The following is a 22,234-nucleotide window of genomic DNA, read 5'->3' on the forward strand; positions in this document are numbered from 1 at the left end:
AGACACTGCCAGCCCAGCAGGTCGTCGGTACCTGCACATCCCTGGCCTCGTGCCTCGCAGGGTTACTCTTCTCATTTTTAGATGAAGAGATGGGGGCTGGGTGGCACTGGTAGAGCTGGGTCCAGGCCAGACTCCCGGTCCAGCGCTCCCCACCTGTACCCCTTGGCCTCCCCATGCTGTCCCCACCCACTCCCCAAACCATGCTTCAAAGATGAATAATACCCACAAATGCTCTGGGGGTGCGGAGCGCAGAGCAGACTTGGCGCAGAGCAGACAGGCTGGGCTGGGCGCTCCCTGCTTAGCGCCTGCAGGAGGAGCAGGCATATCAGAACGAGGGTCACCGACTGCCTCTCCACCCCTTGGGCCCTCTCATCATAGCAGGCTTGGGTGTGTCAAAATGGGGTGTCTGTGTAACATATTCAGACCCTTCAATGTGAGAATTCCATTTCTGCAAATCTCAGTTATGGAATAATAAAAAGGTTAGAGGGTGGCAAAGATTTATTCACAAGCAGCCTCATCACATCAGTAGTTGATAAGAATAGGAAGTATCACCAATGTCCCAAAGCTAGCAGTCTATAAAATGGTACCTAATACAGCTGGAAATGTATCTCATACATATGGAAATGAAGTTTCCAAAGATTTTTTTTTAAAGACATGGAGAAATGGAAAAAAACTTATGACTATCATACAGTATAGAGTCTCTACATTTTTAAAACATTATAGACAAGACATGGGCAGTGCACTGTGATGCTAAAAGTGGTTACTGTGGACTGTGAGAATTGGAGTGGTTTTTTTTCTCCTTTATATATTTCTTGATTTTTTTTTTTTGGCAATGCGTAGGTACTACTTTTGTAATGAGGAAATAAATTTTAACTGTTAAAGCTGGAGTGGGATATGGAAGAAGACTCTTGAGCTAACAACTACTAGGCTTGAACTTCACAAGGTTGGGCATTGTGTGCCCATTTTGTTTATTGCCCCAGCCCAGAATCTAGAGCAAGGCCAGGCGCATGGCAGGTGTTTGCTCACTTTTGACTACCTGGCATCAGGAGCAGGTTAGAAGACAAAGCTCAGCCCTTTTCATAAAGGTAGAACCTCAAAAATGGTACCAAAGCCAATACAGTCATAAATACAGTTGTGGTTTTACAAAATAGGCATGGGACTTTTGACATTAATCAAGCTGGAGACCAAACTGGCTCCAGCCCCAAGTTCTGGGACAGGAATAAAAGGAAACACAAGGGTTGCAGCTTTAACATTTGGCCCCAGCTCCCTCCTGCAAAGAACTGAATACGGCTGTTGATTAGCAAAAAGGAGTGCAAAAACAGCATTTCGAGTCAAGCTAGTCAGTCACACTTGGGTGAGCCCCTCCCACACAAGAAACGGGGGTAAAAGAGGTACTTTAAGTTGTACACAGTATTGGCTAAACAGTAAGCAAAATCCCGGTCACAGCTGCACATGAGTTCTTGACATTTGTCCTCTGCTGGTCCTGGAAGAAGTGGGAAAACTGAGGTTAGAACAGGGACTTGCAGAGACTTAAACGCAAGGGAAGCCAGTAAAGCTAGGGACAGGAAGGGCATAAATTGCATCTGGGTGACACTTTGACCTCTTACCAGGTAATCTCCCTCATCATGACAACTCCCGGGGGAGGGAGGTGATGTTTGGTCCATTTTACAGAAAAGGAAATCGAAGTTGTCAGGGGAAGTGTTTTCAGAGAGGAAGTCCAAAGTCCACATGCCCTTTTAGTATCTCTTCTGCATCAGTATCACACCACTGCATTGGAGGATCCATGTAGCTAAGTGGTAGGTGCCTGCGAACCATCCAGGTTTTGTTTTTTTGTTTTTGTTTGTTTGGTTTTTTTGGAATGCCTGCTCTGCTAGTTCCTAGCTGTGTGACCTTACCTCAATTTTCTGAGCCAAGTCCTCAAGTAGATGGGGGCACTATCCACTTTTCAGGTTTATTGGGAAGCATGGGTGAGAAAGCCTATGTAAAGTGCGCAGCAGGGGCTTGGCCCTAGGCATGCACTCCATCAATGTTGGTTCCACCTGCATTTCTCTGCCTTTTCTCTCCAAATCTCTTTCAAATGCTCCTTCAAGAAAGCAGCTTGGGACTTCCCTGGTGGCACAGTGGTTAAGAATCTGCCTGCCAATGCAGGGGACACGGGTTCAAGCCCTGGTCTGGGAAGATCCCACACGCCACGGAGCAACAAAGCCTGTGCTCCACAACTACTGAGCCTGCGCTCTAGAGCCCACGAGCCGTAACTATTGAGCCCGCATGCCACAACTACTGAAGGCCAAGCACCTAGAGCCTGTGCTCTGCAACAGGAGAGGCCACTGCAATGAGAAGCCTGTGCACTGCAACAAAGAGTAGCCCCACTCTCTGCAACTAGAGAAAGCCCGCATGCAGCAACAAAGACCCAACACAGCCAATAAATAAGTAAATTTATTTTTAAAAAAAGGAAAAGAAAACAGCTTGTTCCCACAGCCAACATAATATTCAACGGTGAAAAGCTGAAAGACTTTTGACTAAAATCTGGAACAAGAAAGGGATGCCCACTCTTGCCACTTCTGTTCAACTTAGTATTGGAAGTCCTAGCCATAGCAATCAGACAAGAAAAAGAAATAAAAGGTACCCAAATTGGAAGAGAAGAGGTAAAATGTCATCATATGCAGATGACATGATACTGTATAAGAAAACAGTTTGTTTTAGGTAACAATTGTATGTTCCATCTCTCCCTTCCATCCTGGGCCTACCTTATACAGAGACACAAAGGTTGCCACGCAAAGATAAATCTTCTGCCTTGGGAGTCCTGCTGCTAGAGAGTCATTCCTTTGGGTTGGAAAGATTTTGTGATCTTCAAGTTGTTTCTTATTAATCTAGAAGGTATAACAGCTATGGATATGTCAGCTGCCTTTGACTGTGGGCTTTTAATTATTCACAAAATGGGGGGGGGGGGGGACCCACTATTAAATCTTTCCAGATTTCTTCCAGAGGTGCAGTGAAGCATGAGCTTTGAAGGTAGCAAGCTCAGCCATGGATATAGTTTCTTTGGAAACATCACTTCATCCTTCCTAGGCTGTTTCCACAGGGGCCACATGAGGATACTAAAAGTACCTGCTTGTAAGGGCTGTTGGGAGAATGAAAAGAGACCGAGTCAGTAAAATGCAGGGCATACAGTAGGTGTGTGTGAGCTGCAGCTGACCTCCTTAAGCTGCCAGCTGATCCTTAAAGATCTCCTCTTAAAATGCACAAGTTCCCTGGAGATCCTAGCAAGTGAAGCATGAGAGAAGATTCATCAGCTTCTCTCTGAGGCAATACTCGGAGAGCTTGATGGCACCAGGAGGGGCTGGCGTGATGAGCGGGGGTGTGGTGAGGGGATGGCAAGCAGGAGGCAGAGGGCCCAGGACCCTCTGGCCCTGTAATGAGCTGAGTTGATTAAAGGTGTTTATTTGCATGACTGCACACAGGGTTTCCCAAACTCAGGCCCGTGGCAGGTTCAAGATGATCGCTTTAAATCCCCTTTGTTATTAATAGTCAATTATTAAATAATGTTTTAATTATATTAAATGGTATTAAATTGCATTAAATAAGTTCTATCACTGACATAAATGGGAAACCAAAATCTTATACCACAAATATAAGAAACTGACTAAAAAACAAAGCAACAACAACAACAAAAACCAGTGAATATAAAGTTCTAATATCAAAGTCTAGTTAAATGCTGTTGCCCACCTGAAAGCTGTGAGACCCCAAAGTGGAGTGTCTTGGTTAAAAAAAAAAAGGCAGATTAGCAAGTGTAAGAGGGTATACCCTCCCTAGCAGTCAGACCATCAGGCACTTGATACTTCCTCCTTGCCTAACTGGAAAATTAACAAGGGATGGAAAGGGAAAATCTTTCTCCCTTAAATTCATTTATTAAGCTTCCCAGGGACTTACTTTCCTGGTGATCCAGTAAGACCCCTCGGTCCCAAGGCAGAGAGCCTGGGTTTGATCCCTGCTCTGGGACCTAAGATTGCAAGCCACACAGCATGGCCGAGAAAAAACAAAACAAAACAAAAACTTAAACAAACAAACAAAAACTGCCTTGGTTATAATTCAGTACATGGATAACAGAAAAAGTCAGGATAATGGAAGCCGGCGTTAACTGTGCAGTTACGTGGAGCCAGGCACTAGGCAAAGGGTTGGCTCTATGGTCCCCATCTCGCCCAGTCCTCTAAGGGCAGAGCCATTGGCCCACCAACCTTACTGAAGAAAAATCCAAGAAGGGGCGTGGGTGCTCTACCCAACCCCAGGCCTCCTGGCTTGTCTGCAGGAAGGGAATAGGTGTTAACTCAGGGGACTCAAGTTTATAACAGAGGATTGTTTAATAGAGTTGTTTTTTTTTTAATTTTTATTTTATATTGTACAGCAAAATGACTTAGTTATACATATACCATATATCTATTCTTTTAAAAGAATTTTAATGACATGGAAAACAGCTTATACTTAAGAGGAAAACAAGGGGTACAAAACACACTGCTATAGTTTTTATGTATTATGCACTCAAAAAAGACAAAACAACACCACCACCGCCACCAGAAGATTAATCAAATGGAGGTCTGGATAGTGTCAATGGGAGTTTTCTTTCCCACAAAACTTTTACATTTTGTAATTTGAAACTTTTCTACTTTGAGCCATACGGTGCTTTCATTGTGGAAAAAGCGATCTCAGTTAGCCAAATTTGAAGGGCAGCTATTTCAAAGTTTAGTTTACGTTATTTGTTAGACTTAAAATATCTATACCACTCAGTGACAGTGCCAAAAGGAGGTGGCTTGTGGGGGCTTTGGTGGCCTTCCTCCTACCTAATCTTTACCAGGTCTCCCTTTAGCCCCTCCCCAGCCTCTACAATAAACACAATTTACATTTTTAAAATACTCTTGCGGAGTAAATACCCTTCTAGGACAAACCCTCTAATCCCCTTTCAGGCTGCCCGCTAGCCCCTTCTACATGTAAATTCTAAGGGCTACACCATTTGACCCAACAATTCTAGGACTCCATGCTACAAAACCCTCTCGCAAGTGCACAAAGACTTATGAACAGCCGTGGTCTCTGCAAAATAAAGCACATTCGTGTCACAGACTGGCCATTCTCAGTTGCGGCCCCCACAATTTGGCAGTGTCTGGAGACATCTTAGGTTGTCACCTGTGGTGGGTGCGGGATTGCTACTGGCACTTGGTTGGTAGAGACCAGGGACTCTGCTAAACATCTACAATGCCCAGGACAGCCTCTACACCGGAGAACTTTCCAGCCCCAAATGCCCACAGTGTCAAGATGGAGACACTCTGCCGTAGGTGATTGTCCGACTTTAAAAGAATGAGGCTGACCTCAGGACTTCCCTGGTGGTGCAGTGGTTAAGAATCCACCTGCCAATGCAGGGGACACGGGTTCGAGCCCTGGGCCAGGAAGATCCCACATGCTGCGGAGCAGCTAAGCCCGTGTACCACAACTACTGAGCCTGTGCTCTAGAGCTCACAAGCCGCAACTACTGAGCCCACATGCTGCAACTACTGAAGCCCGTGAGCCTAGAGCCTGTGCTCCATAACAAGAGAAGCCACTGCAATGAGAAGCCCGTGCACCGCAACGAAGAGTAGCCCCTGCTCACGGCAACTATAGAAAGCCCCCATACAACAACGAAGACGCAACACAGCCAATAAATGAATAAATAAATATATTTAAAAAAAAAAAGAATGAGGCTGACCTAGATGTTCCAAGCTGTCCAAGACACTATATTAAGTGAAAACAATAATAAAACATACACAGTGTGATCTGATTTTTGTTATTGTTTGTTTGTTTACACACACGTAAATCTGGAGGAAAAGATGCCAAACTTACCAGAAGCTAGTTAACTCTGGTGGATGGAGCGTAACTTCCTACATTACAATACTTCTGGAATGTTTTAATTTTTCACAACGAAGATGGATTAGGTTTGAATCAGAAAAATCATGTGGATGAATGGATGGACAGATAGATGGATGGCTGGACAGAGACAGATAAAAATATATGTAAAAATTGGCAAATGAACCAGCTGGTGCAGGAGCCAGCCCTTCTGCCTGTAAAATTTCCATGGGCCACTGCAAGGCAGAGACACACGCACCCTGGGAGCAATGTGACCTGGTGGGGTAGGCACTTCTGAGGAAAGAGCCATTGAAGCTCCAGGGCTGCACTGTTTCCACAGAGCTGGCTGGAGGACAGCTGTCTAAGGACGGGGTGACTGGCACAAACACTCGAGCCAGTTCCCTTCCCTCCCCCATCTATGAGCAAGTCCCCCAGGTCCACCTTCCAGCCAGGCAAGTCTAGGAGCCTCCCTTCCACCACCTCCACGGCCGCCACCTGCCAAGCCGCCTCTCAGCCAAATCTCTGGGACAGCCTCACACACGTGCCTGGCTTCTACCTTTGCTCCCTCCAGCATATGTTCCATGCAAAATGCAGTTCAGTTAAAGTGCAGATCAGATCATGTCCCTCCTGTGCCCCAAACCCTCCCCGGTTCTCCATCTCTCTCAGAGGAAAGCCTGCAACGCCCCGGGGGATCTAGCCCTCATCATTCTAACCACATCACCTACTCCTCTCTCCCCGTGTGACTCTGCTCCAGCCTCACCTTCCTCCTTGTGCTCCTCAAACCACCCAGGCATTCATCCCTACCTCAGAGTCTTTGCACTGGCTGTTCCCACCACCTCTTCCCACGGCTCCTTCATTCCCCAAGTCTCTGCTTCAGTGGCATCTGGTCAGTGAGACCTCTGACCCCTGAACATTCTAGGGTGAGGACACATTTTTACTGAGGCAAAATTCTCATAACAAAATTTACCATTTTAAAGTGCAGAGACTTCCCTGGTGGCATAGTGGTTAAGAATCCTCCTGCCAGTGCAGGGGACACGGGTTCGAGCCCTGGTCTGGGAAGATCCAACATGCCATGGAGCACCTAAGCCCATGCGCCACAACTACTGAGCCTGCGCTCCAGAGCCCACGAACCACAACCACTGAGCCCACGTGCTACAACTACTGAAGCCCACATGCCTAGAGCCCGTGCTCCTCAAGAAGATAAGCCACCGCAATGAGAAGCCCGTGGACCACAACAAAGAGTAGCCCCCAGTCTCTGCAACTAGAGAAAGTCCGTGTGCAGCAATGACGACCCAATGCAGCAAAAAAATAAAATAAATAAAAACTTAAAATAAAGTGCGCAAGTCAGGGCATTTAGTTTATTCATAGTGTTCTGCAACTGTCACCTCTATCTAATTCCAAACCATTTTTATCACCCCAAAATAAACCTCGTATTTATTAAGTTGCTCCCTAGTCCCCATCTCCGGAGTCCCTGGCAACCACTAACATGCTTTCTGTCTCTGTGGATTTGCCTAGTCTAGGCATTTCGTATACATGGAATCGTACAATGTGTGACCTTTTGTGTCTGGCTTCTTTTACTGAGCATCATGTTTTCAAGGTTCATCTGCGTTGTAGTTCGTATAATATTTCACTGCTTTCTTTTCTGACACAGCACTTATAAAGGCAATTGGCACGGACACTATTTCCTACTCTCCACTTTTTAGACAACAGAGCCTTGCTTCTGTTTTGCCCCAAACCTAGCAGGGAGCCTGGCACAGAGTAGATTCTCAATAATAATTTTTGGGAGAATACAGAAAAGCCATACATTGTTTCCGATTCTTGTACAAACCCAGCACCAGAGTTTTATTATTCCCATTTTACAGATGAAGAAAGTGAGGCTCAGAGGGATTTAGCAACTTGTCCAAGGCCACAGAACTGACCCAATGCCAATGCCTCCTTTGTACTCCCACCCTTTTCCCTGAGCAAGAAAGAGTCTTTCAAAAGCAAGGCTTGGTCTCACTGCTCCACGGCCCCAGGAGCTCAACAGCGTCGTATTATTCAAGAATAATAAAAACTGAAGAGGAAACCTAGCTCCCAAGGGTTAAGTTTAAAATAAAGGCCTGCCAGTAAATATTATTATATGCTTAACATTTTTTAAAAATATATTTGTCAGGCCCATAAATGGAAAATGGGCCACACCTGTAATTAAGCAAACAACTATGTCCAGAATATCTCCAAACAGAATAAGAGAATATTTTTAGCCAAAAAATGCATAATAGATATTTTGGTTCTCTTTGTTTGGTTCAGGGAGGGCAGTTCTGTAAACACTCACAGACTCTACCAGCTGACATGCCAATGACATCATTTTTACATGGTTAAGGGCAAGCAGAATATGCAGGTTGGAGGAAGAAGAGAAAGGTCTTTAACACATTTTCCATTCAAGGCCCACTTCTCTCTGCCCACAGTGGAAGCAGGCAGTTTGGGGACAGGGAATATGACCAGAAGTGGGCTTATCACCACCATGTTAAACAAGTCACTTCTTTTCCTGGACTTCATTTTCCCCAACTTTAAGTGAGAGGGTTGGATGAGGTGATGTCTGGGGCATTTTCAGTCCTTGATGTTATGTCTCCATATTAATTCAGTTTTGCTCTATGCCAACTCTTAATTCAGACTCAGAAGATACAGCTGATAATCCGTGCATATCTAAGAACATCCTTCTACGTAACCCTTAGGATAGCCTCCTTCCCTCCAGAGGAGACCAAGCCTGCAGAAGCTGCGGTTTTCATGGAGAATCACACCAGATCCTCAGTTCTCTCAGATGGAGGTAGTGGGGGTCAGACAGAAGTTCAGATAAGAAGAGGGGAGGGAAGAAAGTAACAACTTCCATCCGATTTGGTTATCACATTATAAACCTTTCTTCATTTTTGCAACATTCATCTTCCAGGTAAAGGAACAGGCGCACAATGTTGGAAGAATCAACATTGTGAAATGACTATACTACCCAAAGCAATTTACAGATTCAATGCAATCCCTATCAAATTACCAATGGCATTTTTCACAGAACTAGAACAAGAAATTTTACGGTTTGTATGGAAATGCAAAAGACCCCGAATAGCCAAAGCAATCTTGAGAAGAAAAGATGGAGTTTGTGGAATCAGGCTTCCTGACTTCAAACTATACTACAAGGCTACAGTGATCAAGACAGTATGGTACTGGCACAAAAACAGAAAATATAGATCAATAGAACAGGATAGAAAGCCTAGAGATAAACTATGGTCAGCTAATCTATGACAAAGGAGGCAAGGATATACAATGGAGAAAAGGCAGCCTCTTCAATAAGTGATACTGGGAAAACTGGACAGCTACATGTAAAAGAATGAAATTAGAACACTCCCTAACACCATACACAAAAATAAACTCAAAATGGATTAAAGACCTAAATGTAAGGCCAGACACTATAAAACTCCTAGAGGAAAACATAGGAAGAACACTCCTCGATATAAATCACAGCGAGATCTCTTTTGATCCACCCCCTAGAGTAATGGAAATAAAAATAAAAATAAATAAGTGGGACCTAATGAAACTTCAAAGCTTCTGCACAGCAAAGGAAACTATAAGCAAGACAAAAAGACAACCCTCAGAATGGGAGAAAATATTTGCAAACGAATCAACAGACAACGGATTAATCTCCAAAATATATAAACAGTTCATGCAGCTCAATATCAAAAAAACAAACAATCCAATCAAAAAATGGACAGAAGACCTAAATAGACATTTCTCCAAAGAAGACATACAGATGGCCAAAATGCACATGAAAAGCTGCTCAACATCACTAATTCTTAGAGAAATGCAAGTCAAAACGACAATGAGGTATCACCTCACACCAGTTAGAATGGGCATCATCAGAAAATCGACAAACAGTAAATGCTGGAGAGGGTGTGTTCTTGCACTGTTGGTGGGAATGTAAATTGATACAGCCATTGTGGAGAACAGTATAGAGGTTCCTTGCAAAACTAAGAACAGAACTACCATATGACCCAGCAATCCCACTCCTGGGCATATACCCAGAGAACACCATAATTCAAAAAGACATGTGCACTCCAATGTTCATTGCAGCACTATTTACAATAGCCAGGACATGGAAGCAACCTAAATGTCCGTCAACACATGAATGTATAAAAAAGATGTGGTACATATATACACTGGAATATTATTCTGCTGTAAAAAGGAATGAAACTGGGACATTTGTAGAGACATGGATGGATCTAGAGACTGTCATACAGAGTGAAGTGAGTCAGAAAGAGAAAAGCAAATATCATATATTAACACATATATGTGGACTATAGAAAAATGGTACAAATCAACTGGTTTGCAAGGCAGAAACAGAGACACAGATGTAGAGAACAAACATATAGATACCAAATCACATATATGATAGAGACCAGTATCCAGAATAAAGAACTCTTACAATTCAACAACGAAAAGACAACTCAATTAAAAATGAGCAGAAGACTTGAATAGACATTTCTCCAAAAAGATATAAAAATGGCCAACAAGCACATGAAAAGATACTCAACATCATTAGTCATTAGTGTATCAAAACCACAATGAGATACACTAATCACCTCTGCTAATTAAAAAAAAAGAGAAGAAAAATAGCAAATGTTGGCAAGACTATGGAGAAATTGGATCCCCTATATATTGCTAATGAGAATGTAAAATACTGCAGCATCTGTAGAAAAGTTTGGTGGTTCCTCAAAAAGTAAAACATAGAATTACCAGATGAGACCCAACAATTCCACTCCTGGGTATATGCCCCAGAGACAGGTGTTCAAACAAATACTTGTTCACAAATGTTCACAGCAGTCTATTCCCAGTAGTGAAAAGATGCAAACAACCCAAAGTCCACCAATGGATGAACGGATAAACACAACGTGGTACCTACCGATAATGGAATATTACTCAGCCATGGATGAACCTTGAAAACATGATGCTAAGTGAAAGAAGCCAGACACGAAAGGCCACGTATCATATGATTTCATTTATGTGAAATATATAGAATAGGTAAATCCATAGAGATGGAAAGCAAATTGGTGGTTGCCAGGTGCCGGAGGGAGGGGGGATGGAGGCTGAGTGCTTCATGGGGACAGGAATTTTTTGGGAGGGATGTGGATGACAATGTTTTGGAACTAGATAGAGGTGGTGGTTGGAGGACATTGTGAATGTATTAAATGTCACTGAAGTGTACACTTTAAAATGGTTAATTTTATGTTACGCTTATTCTCAATTGAAAGTAAAAGAAAAACCACTGGTGGCGCAGCGGTTAAGAATCCGTCTGCCAATGCAAGGGACACGGGTTCGATCCCTGGGCCAGGAAGATCCCACATGTCTCGGAGCAGCTAAGCCTGTGTGCCACAGCTACTGAACCTATGCTCCACAATACTGAAGCCCACTCACCTAGAGCCCATGCTCCACAACAAGAGAAGCCACTGCAATGAGAAACCAGCGCACTGCAACGAAGAGTAGCCCCTGCTCGCTGCAACTACAGAAAGCCCATATGTAGCAACAAAGACTCAACGCAGCCAAAAATAAAATAAATAAATAAATAAATAAATAATTTAAAAAAAAAAAGTTATGGAACCACTTGTCTGCAGTTTTCATTTCTAGCTCCTCAGATAACTTGGAGGCTCACTGCCCAAATTCCAGCCTTACCTACATTATGCCTGTACTACTCCTCACTTCCTCTTTTTTCCCTTGATTCAGCTTTCTAATTTATTTGAAAAGAAACTCAAAATAGAAAATACCATCCATCAGAAGGTAATCTTAAAAACAAACACCTCCCTTTCTCATTGCTTTGTTTTAAAAACCAGTAAGGTTGCCCCAAGGGACCCAATATTTTAAACCACAGTTTCACTTTTCTTTCAGCTTTAGAAGTGGCTGGTCATGTGAAATGTAAGTGATATCAGATTATGTTACAATTATCTTCATTAAATACACTCTGGTTGTGGTTAAAGGTGAGCAAATAGATGATAGATAGATAGATAGATAGATAGATAGATAGATAGATAGATAGATAGACAGACAGTAGATAGCTAATAGCTAGCTAGCTAGCTAGCTAGATAGTTATATTAAAATGCCTGTTCTAACACCATACACAAAAATAAACTCCAAATGGATTAAAGACCTACATGTAAGGCCACACACTATAAAACTCCTAGAGGAAAACATAGGCAGAACACTCTATGACATACATCAAAGCAACATCCTTTTTGACCCACCTCCTAGAATCATGGAAATAAAATCAAGAATAAACAAATGGGACCTCATGAAACTTAAAAGCTTTTGCACAGCGAAAGAAACCATAAACAAGACTAAAAGGCAACCCTCAGGATGGGAAAAAATAATTGCCTATGAAACAACGGACAAAGGATTAACCTCCAAAATATGCAAGCAGCTCATGAAGCTTAATACCAAAAAAGCAAATAACCCAATCCACAAATGGGCAGAAGACCTAAATAGACATTTCTCCAAAGAAGACATACAGATGGCCAACAAACACATGAAAAGATGCTCAACATCACTCATCATCAGAGAAATGCAAGTCAAAGCCACAATGAGGTATCACCTCACACCGATCAGAATGGCCATCATCACAAAATCTGGAAACAACAAATGCTGGAGAGGGTGTGGAGAAAAGGGAACTCTCCTGCACTGTTGGTGGGACTGTAAGTTGGTACAGCCACTATGGAAAACAATTTGGAGGTTCCTTAAAAAACTACAAATAGAACTACCATATGATCCAGTAATCCCACTCCTGGGCATATACCCAAAGAAAACCATAATCCCAAAAGAAACTTGTACCATAATGTTTACTGCAGCACTATTTACAATAGCCAGGACATGGAAGCAACCGAAATGCCCATCAACAAATGAATGGATGAAGAAGATGTGGCATATATACACAATGGAATATTACTCAGCTATAAAAAGGGATGAGATGGAGCTATATGTAATGAGGTGGATAGAACTACAATCTGTCATACAGAGTGAAGTAAGTCAGAAAGAGAAGGACAAATATTGTATGCTAACTCACATATACGGAATCTAAAAATGGTACTGATGAACTCAGTGACAAGAACAAGGACGCAGATACAGAGAATGGACTGGAGAACTCGAGGTATGGGAGGGGGGCGGGGGGTGAAGGGGAAACTGAGACGAAGCGAGAGAGTAGCACAGACATATATATACTATCAACTGTAAAATAGATAGTCAGTGGGAAGTTGTATAACAAAGGAAGTCCAACTCGAGGATGGAAGATGCCTTAGAGGACTGGGGCAGGGAGAGTGGGGGGGACTCGAGGGGGGGGAGTCAAGGAAGGGAGGGAATACGGGGATATGTGTATAAAAACAGATGATTGAACTTGGTGTACCCCCAAAAAAATAATAAAAATAATAAAATAAAATGATAGAAATGGGGCAGGAAAAAAAAAAATGCCTGTAAATTCTACAGCCAGAGTGCGGGTAAGTTTTGACTCACCCTTGTAGATAGATAGATAGATAGATAGATAGATAGATAGATAGATAGATAGATATAGACAGACAATAGATAGCTATAGGTAGATAGATGGATAGATAGATATAGATGGATAGATAGATATAGATAGATAGATAGATAGATAGATGGATAGATGGATAGATGATAGATAGTTATATTAAAATGTCTATAAATTCTACAGCCAGAGTGTGGGTAAGTTTTGACTCACCCTTGTAGATAGAGATGATAGATGATAGATAGATAGATAGATAGATAGATAGATAGATAGATAGATAGACAGACAGACAATAGATAGCTAATAGAAAGATAGATAGATAGATAGATAGATAGATAGATAGATAGATAGATAGACAATAGATAGCTATAGGTAGATAGATAGATGGATAGATAGATAGATATAGATGATAGATAGATAGATAGATAGATAGATAGATAGATAGATAGATAGATAGTTATATTAAAATGTCTATAAATTCTACAGCCAGAGTGCGGGTAAGTTTTGACTCACCCTTGTAGATAGAGATGATAGATAGACAGATAGATAGATAGATAGATAATGAAGAATTCTTTTAAGCCAGAATTAAATTTAGTACTAGAACAGTTTTTGAATAATGTTATAAGCCAAAAACCTACTCTCTCAGTTAAAAAGGGTCAGCAAGTGCCCCAGGAATGCTTTAGCTAACATAAGACTGAACTGAGACTTTCTCCTAATTTCACAAAATTAGAAGCATTAGAAGAAAATTGTAAGAGAAATCACTTTCCCTTGGGGGCGGGGGGTTCAGGGTTACTCAGAACTATCTTCTCATCCTTCCCCAGATCCTGTGCTTGGTGAAACAGTGCCCGGTCATCTTCACCGGAGGTTCTGTGTTGGGTCATTTCTTCATCAGACATTTAATGACAACTACTAGGCAGGAAGCACCGTGAGACAGTTGCTTCATCCTCACAATAGGCCAGCTTGATTCCTGCCCCCAGTTTACCAATGAGGAAACAGAGTTCCTGAGAGATCAGGGCTTGGCAACGTCACAAAGCCTGAATCAAGCACTAAGCTGTTGACCACAGGCCAGGGTCTGCAAATTCAGATGTCCCCTGTGGCAGACAGTGCTAACGAGCGAAGCAAAGGGGATACATCAGACGCAAGTGTACTCCTCACTTCAACAAATAAATGGGCTCACCACTCCCATTTTTCTTCAAGCATTCAGCCTTTTGACCTTCCATCTGTTTTCCTGGGTTTAATAGAAATATTCCTTTTCCATAACAAAATCAACAGCACAGGAGAAATGAACTATAGTAATTAACACTTGGCCTCAATGCCAGGCAGACAATAGGGCATGGTGGAGACGGGTAGTTAGGAGAGATGGGCCCTGCCTATACGTGGAAGCTCCTCTATGCTCCAGCCAGCGGTTGCTACCAGGTTGGATGCTGGGAACTCACCACACTCGATAAGCTGATCGACACACTTCCAGGAGTAGCCCTCTATCTTGGGACTGCAGCCAGCTTCCTTGGCACGTTTGTAGCAACAGTCGTGGGAATGACAGCACCTGTGAATGGCAGACAAGCAGACTGGTGGGTGGGTGAAGGCAGGGATGCACTCTTGGCCACCCTCCTGTGCAGGACTACGGGTGAGTGAGGACCCACAGGGGGACAGCATCTTCTGGTCCAGGCTATGTCCCTGAGAATCCCCATCCTGGGAAATAATTCCACTGACCCCAGTGTGTCCTGCGCTGCCTCCATCCCGTGGCCACGCTCGAGACTGGTCCCTGCCTGCCTCACTCTCCAAGTCTCTGAGCTCCAGCCACTCTGGTGGCTTCTCTGTTCCTGGAGTAAGCCACGCCCTCCCAGCCGCCTGACTTTGCCCACACTCTGTCCCATGCCTGGGAGAACTTCCTGCCCACTCTTCCTGCTCTAGGTCTCAGCCCAAGCACCAGCCCCCACCCCCAGGATGCTAGCCAGACCCCACAACTCTCCAGGCTCTGATCATCTCCTAGTCACACCCTCTCATAAAGCCCGATTCCTTCCCTCAGGGCAAGTTTATAATGAGACCATAATTAGGGAGAAGACTGATTAACAGCTGTCTTCCCTGACCAGATCTCTCTGTGAGGGTGCAGCCATTTCTGTTCTGTTCCCCACAGCCCACCCCAGCCTGCCACATAAGAGGACCTCAGTAACAATAGTAATAATAATAACAATAAAAGACGAATTCCCTGAGCGATACCCATCAGTCTGTAAACCTGCCTATCGTGCAATCATCCTCTGCTCTTGCTTCCATCCAGCCATCAGCCCCACTCTGTGCTGAGGGCTTAGTGGGGTCTGGCAGGGAGACCTCAGCCAGATTCCACTCTGTCCTCAAGGAGCCCCCATTCTGGTGGGAGAGGCAGAGAAGCCGCCAGATGCCATGTGCGTGGTGAGACATGCTGGGATGTGGGGTACGGAGAAGGGCTTTTGAGAGCCAGAGAAGTGCCAGGCCCAGCTGGGCTCCAGGGAAGCCTTCCTAGAGCAGGTGAGGCCTGGGCTGTACCTGGAAAGATGTCAGGAGCCAGACAACCAGAGTATAGGAGGGAGGGCAGGGCGCGGGCAGGAGTCTCCAAGGCACAAGTCTGGATAAAGACCTGTCAGTGACAGCTACATCCTCCGAGCTCCAGAAGAGACAGTCACATTGACCACCACACTACCCGCCAGCACTAAGTGGAAGTGGGTGAGTGGCTGTGTCTCTTTAAACCTTAGGGGCCTCATCTGTAAAACGAGGATCACCATCATACCGGCCTCTACCGATAGCCTTGGCCGTGGCCCCGAGGGCAAATGATAGGCAGTCCTGGCCAGATCTAAGCCCACAGCCTCGCACAGGACAGGCCCTTCTTACACAGAGGGCAGTGATCAGGGGCGTGAATCCAGCCAGGCTGCCTGGGTTTAAATCCCAGGCCCCACCCCTCACTCTGTATGTGGCTCCAGACAAGTTGATCTCTCTGTGCCTGACTTCCCTCATCTCTGAAATGGGGTTCTGTGAGGACTCAAAACAGTTTTCGTGCATAATGTCTGATCAATGATGTGTAATTTTTTTTTCAACTAAAATAATCACCCTATACATACATACAATGGAATATTACTCAGCCATAAAAAGGAACAAAATTGGGACATTTGTAGAGACATGGATGGACCTAGAGACTGTCATACAGAGTGAAGTAAATCAGAAAGAGAAAAACAAATGTGGTATATTAACGCATATGTGCGGAATCTAGAAAAATGGAACAGATCAACCGGTTTGCAAGGCAGAAATAGAGACACAGGTGTAGAGAACAAACATATGGACACCAAGTGGGGAAAGCGGTGGGGGGGGGGGGCGGGGGGGTTGGGGTGGGATGAATTGGGAGATTGGGATTGCCATATATACATTATTAATAAGAAAAAATATATCAAAGTGTACACTTTAAATACATGCAGTTTATTGTATGTCAATTGTATCTCAATAAAAGTTCTTTAAAAAAAAAAAATCACCTATGGCCAGACTGGGGGGCAGCTGGCACCACAGTTTGGCCTCATTGGCCATGTTACCCAGGAGGCCCTCTGCCTGCAAGTAGCACCACATGCTGGGATCTTCCTAGCCCCAGCCCCAACCTCCGTTTGGGGTATTTCGTCATAGGTCATATTTCCTTAACGACCCCAGGGGGTGGGACCTTCTGGCCCCCGCATACACTCACCAGTCAATGTCGTCCCTGGGCAGGCCATGGCCACCCAAGCCACAGTAGCAGCCGTACCTCACGTAGGCCATGGCATTGCGGGTGCCAACACAATTTACAGTCCCTGCCAACTCAACGATTCCACGTCGGTGCACGTGTGACCTCTGGGAAGCTGCAGTGGGTGGAGGGAGACAAAGGTGAGAGGCTGCAGGTTGGGGCTGCCCTGGCCCTGGGCCTGGAGGACTATCTCGGTTTGAATCCTGCTGCTCCTTCTTCCTAGCCGTGTGACCTTGGACAACTCAACCTCTCTGTGCCTTGGTTTCATCATCTGTAAACCATCATTCCCTAGAATGCAGTGAGATCAGGCATGTAAAGCACCAGGCACACAATAAGCTCTAACTATTATCGTCAATATCTCCAAGGCAGCCAGGAAGGAGAAAACAGGTCACAGAACCACAGCATCTGAAAACACTCACGCCTCTGGGCCTTTGCACAGGCTGGTCCCTCTTCCTGGAATTCCCTGATTCCCTATCTTTTGCCCTTGTCAACTCCAGACACAGTCAGATTGCAAGTTGTGCATCAAATGTCCGTCCACTTGCCCGTGCTGGGCTCTGGACTTCAGAGATGAGCTGAACAGGGTCCCTGCCATCAAGACGGGCTCCTCTGCAGGGGTTTCCCTGTCCCTGGGTCTCCCTCACCCCCCACCACTGCCTTCCAGGCTCTGGCTCACAGCTCTTTGCATCCCCTCTTATCTTCACTGCCCAGGCACAGCTTCCTCCCACACAGGGAGGCCCTGCAGCCACAAGCCAGCCATTTTTCTGGATCCCTCACGTGGCCGTGACACACAGCAGTACAGAGTGTGCGCCTGGAACCCCAGCATCTCACCTGGGGGAAAGAGGAGGCCCAGGTGGGAAGGACAACCCTACGGTCACACGGCCCACAAGAACCTGACCTGATTGGGGTCTGCTGACTCCCAATCCAGTGCTCCTTCCTCCTCGCCCAATAGCAGCAGAGGAGGGAGGCCTGCCAGGGTGACACAGCGGAGGGGCATCAAGGGGTCCACTGCTCCGGGTAAGAGACCTCCAAACCCGCTGGGACCCAGGCATCACAGAATCCCAGAGGGACTCCTCCTGGTGAGGGCCATGAGTCCACTCTGGCGTTCGGTCAAAAACCACAACCAGAGCCCCAGTCAGAAGATGCTATCACTTGGACCTTGCCTTGCACCAGGCACGGTGCTCCCCAATTTACAGGCAACATCTGTTGTTGACCTCCTTGTCTCATGGGCAGCTATTCTCCCATTTACAGGTGGAGAGACTTAGGCTACGAGAGGCAGAAGGACCCATCCACGTCTCGGCACTGGCGAGCTGCTGAGCAGAAACCTGGGGGCCAGCTCTCCACCCACTGCTCCAGGACTGAGGATCCAGGGGGGATTTTTGCATTGCCTTTAATCATCATGTCTCTTTCACATCTTTTTACCTAGAACAAGAATTTATCATGCTGACTATTTGGAAGAGTCCAGGCCAAAGTTCAATTCAATTCCATTTTTTTTCTTTTTTTCTTTTGGCTATGCCATATGGCTTACGGGATCTTAGTTCCTTGACCAGGGATCAAACCTGGGCCCCCAGCGGTGGAAACTCAGAGTCTTAACCACTGGACAGCCAGGAAATTCCCTCAATTTTGTTTTTTTCTCAGTGGGAAAAGGAGCATATTCGTGCAGGGGAATGGAGGTCAGTTAAATAGAAGCAAAATGTAAAAACAAGTTTAGCATTAAGAGCTTTGCCTTCATCCTGGCTCTTACAGGACTCGCTGAGTGACGCACCCAGCTGCCCACACCTCTGCCCGAAACCTCCCTAGGCTCCCAACCCCCTCCAGGTGAAGCTCAGGGTCCTCACTGACCAGAGGCCCTGCAAGAGCTGACCCTCCCACCCCCCCACCCCCCCACCCCAGTGCTTTCTCTCAATGCCCCCCACGTAGACCCCACTCATCATTTCCTGTTCCTCCAGTTAAACTGCCCATCACATACACCCCGCACTCCAAATGCTCTCACCCCATCCTCACCCAGCTCACTCATCACCCCCTTCTAGAATCTGCCTTGCCCCCATGTGACCACAGGGGCCCTTGTCACACTGTGCCACTGTCTGCTCATGGCAGGGACCCTCCAGCCTGGACAGATCTCTGCCACAGACAGCTCCAGATCCCCTGGCATGCGGTGGGTTTGCAGAAAAGCTCGCTTGACCCCCTGGATCCACTAAGCCCCAGGGAACACTCCCAGTCGAAGCACATCTGGCAACTTCCCTGACTCTGCGCTGCCACTGCAGGGGGTTGGATTCCTGGTTCGGGAACTAACATCCCACATGCCACGTGGCGTGGCCAAAACTTAAAATAAAATAAAATAAAATAAATAAAATCTTGAAAATAAAAATAAGCACATCTGACGGGACCCTGGTTCCAAAGCCACACCTCAAAACTGTCCCCAGAGGTCCCCCCACCCTGACCTGACCCTCAGTCCGGCATCTCAGTGTCCTGGGCTCAGCCCTAGGGAGAACCCAGGCATGGGCGGATGCCCAGCACTGGGTTTGTAACCACGGCAAACACTCCCTGCGTGCCAGCTTAGGTGGGGCAGGTCATTCTTGGGGCTGTTTGCTCTGTCTGCCCACGACAGCCTCTGCTGGGAGTGCCAAGGCTGTCTGGGCTTCCTATGGGCCTGAAGGTGTGCGTGTGTGTGCATTTGTGTGTGTGTGCTTCTCTGTGTGTGTATGTCCATATGGCGCTGTCTCGGTATCCCTGAGTGTGTGTTTGTGTGTGTGTTCCCCTTGGGGTGTCTGCCTGTGTCTGTGAGCCTGTCGGTGAGCCCAACACCTGAGTGCCCAGGTGAGGCTGGGGGTGTTCTGTGCCTGTGTGTCTCGTGCTTGCGGTGTCCGCATATTTCCCTGTGGGTAATATGGGAGGGGAACTTTGCAAGGGTGACATCCAGGGATGGGTGAGAAGATGACATCGCATCCTTCCCTGACCCCAGGTAGGACTGGGCCCCTTCTTCCCCTGCTCTTTCCATCCTCCAGTGTCCCCCTGGTGGTCCTACTGCAGACCCCAGGGACAGATGGAGTGAAGGGTCAGTTCACAGGCCCCCAGGCCAGGTGGATGGGGAGGTCTGGGCACTGCAGAGGGTGACAGCGAGTGGAGAGGGTTTGGAGGAGGATACTGAGCCCCTGGGGAGGGACTGAGCTAGTTCTGGGTCCCTGGAGGCAGTAAATGAGTAGGGGCTTTTGGGGAGGATAGGGGCTAGGGCTCCCGGGAAGCTGGAAAGCCACGTGTGGATGGACCACAGAAAGGAGGGCTGGGGGCTGTAGGGCTCCTGGGACCCTGGGGAGGGCGGGAGGCGTCCCAGCAACTCCTGGGTCCTCGGAGGGGGCCCATCCCTCACTCACCTGCGCTGAGCCCGAGTCCGGGTTCCAGCAGCAGAAGCAGCAGGAACAGCCCTACTGGCAGGCACAAAGGCAGCGGACCCATCGGATGGTGGCAAGCGTGGGGCGGTCTGGCGGGCCGGTGTGGTCACCGAGCCCGGCTAAATCCCCTCCTCGACGCCCGCGCGGCCCCGCCCCCCAGGTCTCACTTTCCCGCGGGCCGGGGCGCAGCCTGCCCGGAGGCATGTGGGGCGGCGCCGGGATGGGCGCGGGGCCCTCAGGGAGAAGCCGGCCCCGGGGTATCTCGGATCAGGGATTGTGGAGAACGACTGAGGAAAGGCGTTTAGCACAGGTCGGGTGCCGGAGTACATGCAAGGTACTCTGTTGATATTATTATGACCTGCGGGCCGGGCCGCCTACCTGGGCGTCCGACGGGAATAGACTTGGGGGAGGGGGAGGGACTGGAACGCACTTTAAAACTTTACACGTGGGAAGCTTGGCGTCCCTGATACCCCTGAAACCAGCTCTCTGTAACCCACTACCCACTCCCAACCACCACCACAGTCGGAAGCTGAGCGGAGCAAAGACTTGCTCCAGGTCGCAGAGTGAGTTCTGGTAAAAGACCACGGTGGGAAAGGGGGCGAGGCTGCAGCTGTGTCTGTTCATGCCGCCCACCTCGGTCCCTCCCCTCCTCAGGCTCTTCATCTGGTTGGGGGCAATAAGGCTTCCAAGGGACCTCGTGGGGCCGGGAAGAGGTACACAGTAGGTGCTTAGTATCAAAAAGAGATGACAGTCGTGGCATATAGCTGTTCCCCTTTGTCCCTGGTGCTAGCCCTACCGGATTAGTCATAACTAATTCTCAGAGTGGAACCCTAGACCTCCCCCGTCCCCCCTGCCAAGCCCTCCTAAAGATACTGGCAGCTAAGGTGACATCACACCCCACCTGCCACAGTGTGCTAAGGGCATTGGGTGCGTGATCTTGTCACAACCTTGGACCCCTGGTGTCCCCATTTTCACGGGAAGAAACTGAGGCTTAGAGAAGCTAAGAACCAAGACGTCGGGGAGCCCAGATTCAAATTCATCTCCACGTGGTGCCAAACCCCTGTCTGCCTCCTTCTATGAAAACCTGAGGGCATCCATGTGCCACACTCTGAGGTCACTCTCTCCCCACAGGAATGAGCTCCTCAAGGCAAGGCCTAGGTCTCTCGGTCGCCCAGCACCGGCCAGCCTGGCGCACAACAGGTGTCCGATTAAGGCTTGTCCAAACAGATTATGGGTTTCAGACTCTCCAAAACATGGGGTGAAAAACATTTTCTTTCTTCTGAAGGTCTCCCTGGGCAACGGGGTAGAATACCCACATAAATGTAGGGAGAAAGACTTTTGCTTTCAAGGAGTTTCCCAATCACTAGGCATGCAGGAAAACTAATTTATACTGATAGGTCCATTATAATTAAGAAGTCAGGAAATCTGTTGTCAATGTTGGAACTTTTGTGCCCCAAACTCCACTGCTTTCACTGGTTATCCTCAATCATCTGCAAAGCTCATTTATGCAGAATAATTTTTTCCCAATTATGTTAAATAATTAGAGCATTGAGACCATCACCAGATATACTAATGACCTATTCTCTCCTCAATGAACATATTTAAAATAACCTAAATTATAAGTCTGGTCCAGAGGTGCCTCCGTTGAATGTGCTGAGAGATGAGGGGATATGACACAATGTGAATGGAGTCAAATCACCTCACTTCCTAAGGGTGAGA

The 22,234-nt window shown here is 46.6% G+C and overlaps 1 protein-coding gene across 1 annotated transcript; it reads right to left on the reverse strand.

Annotated features, from left to right (window-relative positions):
• Positions 1–1,340: 1,340 nt before the first annotated feature.
• LOC130829114 (group 10 secretory phospholipase A2-like) lies at positions 1,341–20,579 on the reverse strand. The gene is made up of 4 exons (XM_057695314.1): positions 20,498–20,579; positions 17,094–17,244; positions 14,833–14,939; positions 1,341–1,483 (listed from the first exon to the last, which is right to left on the reverse strand). The coding sequence occupies exons 1-4, from the start codon at positions 20,577–20,579 to the stop codon at positions 1,341–1,343; spliced, it is 483 nt and encodes a 160-aa protein (XP_057551297.1).
• Between the last annotated feature and the right edge of the window lie 1,655 nt (positions 20,580–22,234).

This window comes from Hippopotamus amphibius, chromosome 9, assembly GCF_030028045.1.
Source record: "Hippopotamus amphibius kiboko isolate mHipAmp2 chromosome 9, mHipAmp2.hap2, whole genome shotgun sequence".
NCBI classification, from domain to species: Eukaryota; Metazoa; Chordata; class Mammalia; order Artiodactyla; family Hippopotamidae; genus Hippopotamus; species Hippopotamus amphibius.